Source organism: Sinocyclocheilus rhinocerous, unplaced genomic scaffold, assembly GCF_001515625.1.
Source record: "Sinocyclocheilus rhinocerous isolate Xijiao unplaced genomic scaffold, SAMN03320098_v1.1 scaffold288, whole genome shotgun sequence".
Taxonomy (NCBI): Eukaryota; Metazoa; Chordata; class Actinopteri; order Cypriniformes; family Cyprinidae; genus Sinocyclocheilus; species Sinocyclocheilus rhinocerous.
The window spans coordinates 509,946-521,133 of NW_015635021.1; the positions used below are offsets into that span (position 1 = coordinate 509,946).

Sequence of the window (11,188 nt, forward strand, 5' to 3'; positions counted from 1 at the left end):
CACAAGAGCAACATCTTTTTTCTTGCTTGTGATGTGTTTTTGCTAATGTCGTTGATCAATTTCCAGTTGTAATTTGCAAACCTTAGTCAGAGCTCAGCTGTCTCAGTGTTTAGTCACCAGTTAGTTTGTTGTCAGTCACAGCCTGTCATGGCCAGCTGCTACAATTTGTTTGTTTATCTATTTTTTATCAGAGCACCATGTCGCAAGATGAGACCTTGGAAGACCTCGCTACAAAATCTCCCGCTTTCCTCCAGACGACTGCCTCTGATGAGACTGCAGCAAATACAGATGAGGTCCCGCCGATATCACAACTCTCACTAGACACATCGGCCCCTGACTCAACCAATGTGGCTGCAGAAGAGCACAGTACAACTAAAGGTGTTGAAGTGAAGCAGGTACATCCATCAGAAGAAAAACCTGAGGGTCAGGTGACTGAATGTGTGGATTCAGTGAGCTTGGATCCAGAGGTTACACAGGAAGAAGTGCAGGGAACAGAGGTACATTTAATAGGATTGATTGATCTGTGTTTGCGTCATGTTACAAAATCCATAAATCCATCTTTTGTGTGTATTTTTCGGCTGTGTGGATGCATGTTATCAGTGCCCGGATGAGTCTAAACCTAAAGGCTGGAGTAGTTGGGGCTCCTGGGGGAAGTCACTTCTGACCACTGCTACATCCACTGTGGGTAAGTCACCATAGCAACCTGCCACTACAGTGAGGCTGCCATAGTAAACCATACAGTAGATCCTTCCACAGGTAACTGTAAGATAACATCGTCACAGAGAGTATCAATCTGTGTTTTTGTCACATTTTAGCATTTGGGTTGTTGATCTAGCACAGATCAGATTTTGTTGCATGCATGTAAACAGCAAAAATACATATGATATTTAATTTTTTGCTGTCCAATTTGTGGCAACTAAAAAGTATTTCTAAATTCAATAAAAAAATACTATACTGTTCAAAAGTTTAGGGTTGATACAAATTTTTTTATCATTTTAAAAGGTCGTATTTGATTAAAAATAAAATATTGTGAAAATTTTATTAGAATTTAAAATAATGGTTTTCTATTTTAATACGTTTTAAAAAGTAACTTATTCCTGTGACAGCAAAGCTGAATTTTCAGCATCATTACTCCAGTCTTCAGTGTCACATGATCCGTCAGAAATCATTCTAATACTGATTTGATGCTCATTATTATTATGAATAATACTATACTGTTCAAAAGTTTAGGGTTGATACACATTTTTTATCATTTTAAAAGGTTGTATTTGATTAAAAATAAAATATTGTGAAAATTTTATTAGAATTTAAAATAATGGTTTTCTATTTTAATACGTTTTAAAAAGTAACTTATTCCTGTGACAGCAAAGCTGAATTTTCAGCATCATTACTCCAGTCTTCAGTGTCACATGATCCGTCAGAAATCATTCTAATACTGATTTGATGCTCATTATTATTATGAATATTGAAAATAGCTGTGCTGCTTAATATATTTGTGGAAACCGTGATACTTTTTTTAAAAAGAATACTTTATGTATAGAAAGTTCTGCATTTATTTGAAAAAAAAAAAAACTCTTTTATAACATTATAAATTAGCTGTTACTTTTGATCAATTTAATGTATCTTTGCAGAATAAAAAGTATTATATTCTTAAAAAAAAAAAAAAATTTTACTGACCCCAAACTTTTGAACAGTCTTTTTTTTTTAATTTTGCAATGATCTCAAATGATCTGTTTTGTTATTCATGCAGTCGGTGGGACCAAGGTAAAGTGATTTAAAGTGCATTACTGTATACATACATTCAATTTTTTTTATAAACTGAGAAAAGTTTCTGTGGTGATTGAGAGCACATAAGTTGTATTATTTAAATTAACAGCATACAGAGCCAGAACTTGCAAAATAATATCATATTAGATGGCATACATATAAAAACACATGTGAGGCATAATACTAAAGGGCTAACTTCTAAATGCAGAAAGTGCTATTGTCAGCTCAGTGTGTCTTAGTAGATATTATTATCACAGTTGTAAACGATCTGGACAATAAATCCGATTCAGTCAGTATCTGTTCTGTGCATTAGGCCTTGCAGGGTAAATGTAGCCCTAAAGTTGAATGTTTTTCCATCCTTTGATCGTCCCTAGGTCAAGGGTTAAGCTCCGTAAAAGAGAAAGCAGGTGTGGCATTACGAATTCGTCAGAGCTCATCATGTGAGGAGGCAGAAGAGGCCCATGAGCATTCTGGGACAGAGACGGCAGAACACGTTCATTCAGAGGAGGTGCAGAGAGGAGTACTGTCAACCATCAGCAGCGCTGTTCAGAACACCGTGAGTCTGCTCACATGATTTACCATATCACTGAAATATAGCAAAATCAGACCCAATACTTCAAATCTGGAGATGCTTTCGAGATAGTAATGAGTCTCGGCTGACCACTTGTGAGTGGATCACAGAAAAATTGTCATGTTCATACAAATGTTTTCTCCCTCTTGCGTTTTCAGGGAAAGTCAGTAATAACAGGAGGTCTTGATGCTTTGGAGTTCATTGGAAAGAAGACCATGAATGTCTTGGCAGAGAGTGACCCAGGTTTTAAAAAGACCAAAATACTGATGAAGAGAACTGTCTCTCTGTCTCAGGTTAGATGGTCAACAAATGCTCAAATAACATTTCTCACAATGATTATTGGGTGTTGTTACCCAGCGGAGTGCCTACAACCGTCTTACCTTAGAAGATACAGTGGTTTTGTTGGAAAATCCTGCCATGTTTTCAGTTTCAGGCTGCTGTATGTGCTTATGTTGTGTTTGTCTGCAGATGTTAAAAGAAGCAAAGGAGAAGGAGAGAGAGAGACTGAGCAGTCAGATGGTCACAGAACCAACCGCCCACTATGGGATCTTGTTTGATGATTACCAAGGCTTGTCTCATCTTGAGGCACTGGAGATACTTTCCAATGAGAGTGAAGGGAGGGTTAGTAACACACACCATTAACACACACCTATAATACATTTTACCAATGTAAAAACAAGCTGAAATACTAATGTCAACAGAAATACATTTCCGTCCAAGACTATGTCCTACATTATTTTAATGCTTTGTCTAACAACAAAATAATTTTTCAAAATTCATTTTTTTAAAAGTTTTTTTTGCCTGTTGCAAAATAAACCCATGAGAGCTTTATTTTGCACTAATGATTGACTGTACAGTTATCCCACTATTACACAGCTACTTATCAAATACATAAATAAATGGACATGAAATATTAATAATGATCTTATTACTTGTGAAGTAAGAGACCAATGTGTGATACTATTGACATGAAACTAGCATACACAACCCTTAGTTTGGTCAGGTATTTTTTGAAAGATTTTTTTTTTTTTTTCAGAAAAGATGCATTCAATTTATCATAAGTGACTGCAAAGACTCTGTCAATGTTTTGCACATTGATGGTAGTAATAAGAAATGTTTCTTTAGCAGCAAGTCAGCATATTAGAATGATTTCTGAAGGATCATGTGACACTGAAAACTGGAGTAATGATGCTGAAAATCCAACTTTGCCATCACAGGAATAAATTACATTTTTAAAATACATTAAAATAGTAAACAAAGTGTAATAATAAAGTTTAAAGTGTAATAATATTTTACAATATTACTGTATTTTTGATCAAATAAATGCAGCATATCTAATAAGTTAGAAATGAAAGTCCTTCTCCTTTCCTCTTTTCTTCGTGTTTCTCTCTTCATTTCAGGTGCAGGAATACTTGTCCTCTTTGGAGGAGGAAGATTTGGAAGTTCTGAAGAAGGAGCTGATTGCAATTAAAGAGATCTTCATCACTCATGAGGAGGAGGAAGCTGATGCCGCCTCAGGGGAAAACGGTGATCTTTATTCACAAATTCAGTGTTCCACTCCTCTCTGTGAGTCTTCAAATGCCAAAACATCATCCCAGTCAAATCCGGACCACAATCAAGATCCTGTGCTTGATAAATCTGTATTACAATCTGTGCATTAATGTAGATTAATCAGGTTACATGGTCACAATCAAAATTTTTATTTTAAAATCCAATCACAGATTTTGAGTTAAAATGATTAGTTATATAATCTACATAATTATTATGGCTGTGAAATTATTTTGTAGTCTATAATTCTGGTTGAAATCACCAAGTATCTGAAAACCCAATATTAGCAAATCTCAATGAACTAACATTGATTTGATACGACAGGCGACTCTGTCAGAGCACTATAAATATTTCAGTCCTTGGGTATTAAATTTACGTGATCTGTGTGTTTCAGCTGCTGATGGAGAGGAGTTTGTCAGTGTTCTTACTGAGCTACTCTTTGAGCTCCATGTTGCTGCAACTCCAGACAAACTGAACAAAGTACAGCCACACATACACACACTGCATATCCACATGCAACACAAATGTGTACCTACTCTCTCCAGCACACAAGCACAAACACTAATCATACCGTGTGCCTTGCAGGCCCGTATAAAAGCTCATGATTGGGTGCGAGAAGTGGAGCAATCCCGCAAAGATGTCAAGAATGTAACGGAGGAATTAAAGGAAGAGAGCTCCACCACTTGCCCTGCACCAGAAAAGGAGGAACAGAAAGAAGAAGAAAAGAAAGAGAAGGGAGAAGAGGGAGAGAATGAGGAAAATAATGCAAAGGAAGGAAACTCAAATGCTTTGAGTGCGTTATCAAGTCTGAACTGTGTGCGTATATTTGCTGCTCAAGAGACATTTCTTATTATTATCAATTTTGAAAACACTTGTGCTGCTTAATAATTGGAAACTGATGCATTTGTTTCTTTGATGAATAGCATTTATTTGATGTATAAATGTCTTTACTGATCAATTTAATTTGATCCTTGCTGGATAAAAGTATTAATTTATTTCTTCTTAAAAAATACCATTTGCAATAATTACATTATGTTTTATGTTTCTAAAAGAAGTCTCTTATGCTCACCAAGGCTGCATTTATTTGATGAAAATACAGTAAAACAGTAATATTGCAAAATAATATTAACGCCTAAAATAACTGCTGTCTATTTTAAAATTTAAATGGAATTTTTAGCAGCCATTTCCCCAGTCTTCAGTGTCACATGATCGTTCAGAAATCATTCTAATAATTTGTGTATCAATATTTAGGTAACTGTGTATGTTTGTGTATGTAGAAGGTGTACAAGTCATCAGTGGGCAGTCTTGCTGAAGTGACCGCTCGTAGTATAGAACAGCTACACAAAGTGGCCGAGCTGATTTTACACGGACAAGAGCTGGAGAAGCCAGCCTGCCAACAGGCCAGTATACTGGTCAGGTGAGTTCCTCAGCCATTTCCGTAAGATGTTATTTGACAAGTCCTTTTATTAGCTATTTAGTGACTGTTGTGTGTGCTCAGGTTAACCAGTGCCATGTGTAAGGAAGTCAAATGCCTGGCCCGAAAGTTCACGGACACATTACTGGCTGTAGGGGTGAGTCTGACTGACCTGAGCTCAGTTCATTCTGAAAACATTATCCATGACATAACTGACCCTATTTAATTTCATAATGGACGTTCCTAGTCTTATTGTGAACGATTCGTCAGTTGATGTTATTGCCGAGAAAACAATAATTTGTCTTCATCTTTTAAAGGGGTCATATGATGTTGCTAAAAAGAACATTATTTGGTGTATTTGGTGTAATGAAATGTGTTTATGCGGTTTAAAGTAAAAAAAACACATTATTTTCCACATACTAACGCAATAACTAATAGCTCAGCCTCTGGAATGACTTTCCTTATTCAGATGAAATCACCAAGCCCTTTCATTTTTTTAGACTCTCCAACCACCTGTCATACAGAGACATTTCTTGAACCAATCATTTCCTCATTGATGTCCCAACTATTTTATTTGCTGGTTGAAAATGTTTCTACTCTGGCATAACACAACAAAATTTTCAGAACAAACAAAACAATTGTCGGAAAAAGTCGGAACATAAGAGAAATGCACTTTGCGGAAGTTGCGCTGCGAAATTAGACAATACTATATGCATGCATTTCCAGAGCATGACAGTTCAACACTGCCCTCTTGTGGTTTGGGAGCATTTCTGTTGTAATGTCTTAATTTTGTTCAAGTACTGGATTTACTAAACAGGGCAAATGAAAGTGCCCCTTTTATGCCATTTCGAATATTGCTTTTGATGCTGTGTGTAATGTAGCTGTATGTGAATGCAAACGATCTGCTAAGATGTAAAGCCAAAAGTGCACAATAAATAAAGTTACTGTCTCCCAAAAGAAAGAATCGACTCTGAACAACCTAAACGAGTCGTTAGTACTTTCAAATCCCACTTCCGTGACGGCTACACATTTGCATAATGCCCAGTACCTATTTTATTATGTTCTGCATTGGCCGGCTGCAAACAACTTGACCCGCCCTCAAACACGTCATTTTACTAACCACTGCTTCTCTAATCTCGGGGAGTTCAACGTGGGATTCACAAAACGCTTGCTCTTGAAAGATGTCTCAGTACCCAGTTTATTTAGACCAGCTGGCTCCACTGAATCACAACCTGTAAGTATGATAAATAATAGATGATTATACTTTCTATCGAGCGTTCAAAATATGGAACTATGACAATGGGTGTATGGTTTCTGATGCGCGCTGTACGTGGTAGACCAATCACAACAGACTGGGCCATCTGACCAATCAGAGCAGTGTAGGCTCATGGAAAGGAGGGGTTTAGAGAGACTGAATCTTAGAACTGCTTCGAACGAATCGTTTGAGAACTGTTGGAAAATGAGGTGATATTAAGTGCATATTCTGAGAAAACGGGAGACTCCCAAAACAATATTAGGAACTTTAAAAATGGCATTATAGGGATACTTTAACATGAGATCGCAATCCCATAAAAGCACCAATGGGAGTGGAAAGTTGTGTGGTTGACCTACTGACAATGCATAAATAATTTCCAGATCATTTCCATAATGACTAATGCAATCTACCAAGAGCAACACAAATGAGCAATTATCACAGCCAATTCAAGCGCAAAATGGCTTAAGGCATGCTTTTTTAGGCATTAAATAATGGCACAAATACCAGTAAATTGACTGCCGCAAACCTTAGTAAAAGATCTTGCATGATTCATTCACTCTCCTCTGAAAGGGAAACTTCTAAAAATGCATATGCAGTAAGGTGAACCACAAATATAACTGTCCACGCCTTTTCAACGCTAATTTTTCACTTTGGCAACTAACTGAAATAAAAACTTTTTTTTTTCTGAAAGTAATAATAACGGGAAAAAAAATAATAATTACAAAAGCAAAATTACTAAAACTAAAATAAAAAAAAGTATAGTAGTATACTAATATGTACTAATATGGTATATTTTTATAGTATATGAATAATGATAAAATAACACTGGGTTGCAACAACTCAGAACTTAAGTTAGTTTGCTCCAGGTTTGTCCCAAAAATATATGCTGTTATACTGTGATATATAAAATGTGTATACTGTTGCTTTTGGTAATATATATATATATATATATATTGAAATAAAATTTAACTGAAATATTCTTTTAAATATATTTTATTTCAGTTTTATATAACTTAAATATATTGTATTTCAGCAACATTTCTTACTAAAATAAAATTAAAATTAAAATAATTAAAGCTAAAATAACTATTAAAATAAAAAATAAAATAAAAAAACGAATAAATAAAATGAATATAATCATTAAAATGACCAAAAAAGCCATCAAAAAAAACAAAAAAACAATTTGAGCAGTTTGTATGGGGTAAAAAAGGGTAAAAAATTGACAAGCACGAGGTCTTCATTGGTTCATCTCACTGTTGTCTAAGAGAAAACTTAGCCTTTTCATGCAAACGATATAAGCCACCATTTCACAAAGCTTAATGGCAGCAGATATATGAACATATATCAAATTAATAAATAGTCACCTTTGTCCTCATTCCAGAAAGATTCAATATAGTGGGTAACAGTAATATTCAGCGCTTCTGATAGCATTATCAGGTGACTCAATCGTTCTATATCTGAAAACTAAATGAGTTCAGATATATATATATATTGAAATAAAATGGGTTTTGCCGAAATTAATAAATTATATAAATTTTGTTCTGAAGTTTAGATTTAACATCCTTTAGTTTTTTGTTTCTCTATTTTTTGACCCTATAGAGTCAGAGAAAAGCAGAAGAAGTAAATCCTCTAGTGGACAGCGTGATGCTGGAGGTAAAACTGAATGTGATTTTTTTTTTTTCATAATGCACAGCTAACAAATGAGGAGACTGCATTAGGGTACTTGATGATTACAATGACTGTAGTTAAGATAATGATGACCCTTCATCACTACACTATGTGTCTTGTTTCCCTAGGGTTGTAATAGCACTACCTACATTCACAATGCATTCCAGCTGCTGTTGCCTGTTCTTCAGGTCTCACACATCCAGACCAGCAGAACTGCGGTCAAGCCAGCCCCAGAACTAGCATCCACAGAATAGTGCCCTTATTCTGTTTTTGTGTTTCTGTCTGTATTTGTCTGTATCTGTGTTTTGTGTTTAGATATGTTGCTTCAATATGAGAGCTTACACCAAAAAGTGCAATTCTAGTCTATATATAGACTCTTACAATGAGATAATTAGGAAAATAAGATTCTGAAACTCCTAACTTATTTAGGAAGCTGCTTATGTATCATTCTTCTTGATACTATGTCCATTCTTGTTTAAGTTAGTTTACAAAACATGAAGATGATTAATCTTGTGTTGTATTGTCTGAGAAGATTTGGAGGTCTAACTGCCACTGCCATTCACCTAATAATATCAATCACTCATACACCATTACCAGTTGTTTTGAATAAAATGAACCAAGAACATAATCTGTAATATAAATAATAGGAAACTAAAGACTGAAATTCTCAGTACTGTGTGGTTTTTATTCAGTATCTGTTGTGAAAATATTCAGTTCTCACTGTTCTCAGTTACAGATATTTGTACATCAAATGTAAAAGAAGCTTATTTATGTTTAAAAGGGTAGTTCACCCAAAAATGAAAATTACCCCATGATTTACTTACCCTCAAGCCATCCGTTTGAAGCCTAAAAAAGTGCACCCATCCATCATAAAAAGTGCCCCACATGGCTCCGGGCGATAAAGTAGCAATAAAGGCCTTCTGAAGTGAAGCGGTGCGTTTGTGTAAGATACATTTTTAAAACTTTATATATTATTATATAGTATTACAAACCGTAATCTCTAGCTTTAGCGGAACTCCGATTGTATTCGTCTGAAACAAGAAAGTCATATACACCTGATGGCTTGAGGGTGAGTAAATCATGGGGTCATTTAAATTTTTGGGTGAACTATGATGAAGTGAAGATGCATTATGGAAACATGGATATTATTTTAATAACCACAAGAGCTTTAGACTTGTGTTATATAATTATTAAATCTCATTAGACTGGCAATTATGTATAATTATGTTCCCTCTCATTTTTGGACTGTGTGAGTGACATAAAATAATAATTAATAATCTTGTAGTTAAGATCAGCCGATTGACTGTCACCTGCAGATCTGTGAAAGGACACTAACAAAAACAACTTCTAAACACACAGACACACAATACAACTAAGAAATTATTACAATATTGAGGCGCTCTATAGCGGGCAGTCCATATATGGAAAGGTAGAAGTCGGAAGCGTGCGAAAGATAGCAATAATTTTGATCAAACAATTAAATATATATGTGTGTTATTGTAATTTTGGACTTATTGGAAATATATAATACCATTGGTATTACCTAAGAAGTTCAAGTAAATACGTTAGAAAACTGCGCGCTTTCAAGGACACTGAAGAATGTAAGCGCAAGGCCGCATCTAGGACAACTCACAGGTATTGCACCGATTTCAAGACAGCAGTCCAAAAGAGTTCAAATAAAAGTTTGCTTCAGGAATGAACAAAGTTGCATCGATGAGTTTGAAGTACGGTGTTTGACAAAACAGCAAACGGAAAGAGAACGCGCGATCTATGGCTATTATTATAGTACTCTATATAAAGCATACGGATAGAAAGACAAACGTTGTCCTGAAAGATGCTCAATACACAAACTTCCAGCCTAGGATGAAGTCATTATGTACATTAACAATAATTTGGGACAAATATAATGTGATTTTATGGAAAACTATGTGAGTGGAGCGGCAGGATTTGGAACAGCATCCTGAGTCGCCGCGGGCAGTCTTTAACTTTAATTTAATGTTGTTAAACTGAATGTACAAAGCAAACTGTTAGCTGAAATATCCACAAAAAAAAATCCCTTTAGGGCAAGTCACACGGCGGCCATCTTTGAAAGGCCTCTCGGCATGCAAGTGCAGCTCCTATCTCTTCGAAAGGGGAAACATCAAATTCTCCAACACTGAACACCAAGCTTACGATTAAATTTCATATTTAAAATCACCAATGAAATCTGACAACAACTGTTTCATAAATGTTATTTCTTCTGCTTTGTTATGTCCCCACCAATGTCAAAAGTAAACCAATGCCCTTGCAAAACATTTTTGAGAGTGGACCTTTTTTTCCTGCAAAATTTTGCTAATATAAACAGGGAAAGTGCTTAAAAACAGATGCCGAACTTGCTTTGTTATTGCTTGGTCACTCTGGTTATGTCAGAACCGTGGGCATAGGTAGAGCGTGTGTGGCTGGCCACAGGGCGGAAATTAACAGGGGCATGGGACAAAAATGGCCCAACAACACTATTAAACTAAATCCATTATGGCTGTTGTGAGTGAAATTAAATGAAAAGTGTTGATTGCGACATCAAATTTTGATCTACTCATGTTGCATCATATTTCTTATTACGAGTTTTACAGAGTTGCCCATTATAGCCAATCACACACGATTTCGTTGTTTTTATGAACGCAGTGGCCAATCAGAAGCGTTCAGATGAGTCATCCCTGAAACGCGGTGTTTTGTTCAGCACACGCGCTCGCTGACTTCTCTCATCATAAACAACAAAGTGCAAATACACATTCAAGTAAGAGTATAAAGGGATACTTGTCTAATTTGGTGGCAGTTCGAGAGCTGATGTTTGATGTTAGAATGATGTTTTGCTCTGAAGAAAGCATGCTTAAGTTAACTGGCCCCTGCCGTGTTGTAAATAAATAGCCTACATCTATTTAATAAAGTGCCTCTGCTGTTTCTCTAACCCCCCCCCCCCCCCCCCCCC

The 11,188-nt window shown here is 35.8% G+C and overlaps 1 protein-coding gene across 2 annotated transcripts; it reads left to right on the top strand.

Annotated features, from left to right (window-relative positions):
- Positions 1-191: 191 nt before the first annotated feature.
- LOC107746018 (protein NOXP20-like) lies at positions 192-8,896 on the top strand. 2 transcript variants are annotated; one of them, XM_016560061.1, is made up of 12 exons: positions 192-497; positions 601-685; positions 2,142-2,323; positions 2,497-2,631; positions 2,807-2,959; positions 3,739-3,904; positions 4,281-4,366; positions 4,472-4,702; positions 5,164-5,303; positions 5,385-5,457; positions 8,155-8,208; positions 8,352-8,896. In XM_016560061.1, exons 1-12 carry the CDS (start codon positions 198-200, stop codon positions 8,475-8,477), a joined length of 1,731 nt encoding a protein of 576 aa, XP_016415547.1. In that variant the 5' UTR covers positions 192-197; the 3' UTR covers positions 8,478-8,896. The 2 variants fall into 2 exon arrangements, with proteins under 2 accessions (XP_016415547.1, XP_016415548.1); XM_016560062.1 differs by having other exon boundaries at positions 3,739-3,865.
- Positions 8,897-11,188: the final 2,292 nt, after the last annotated feature.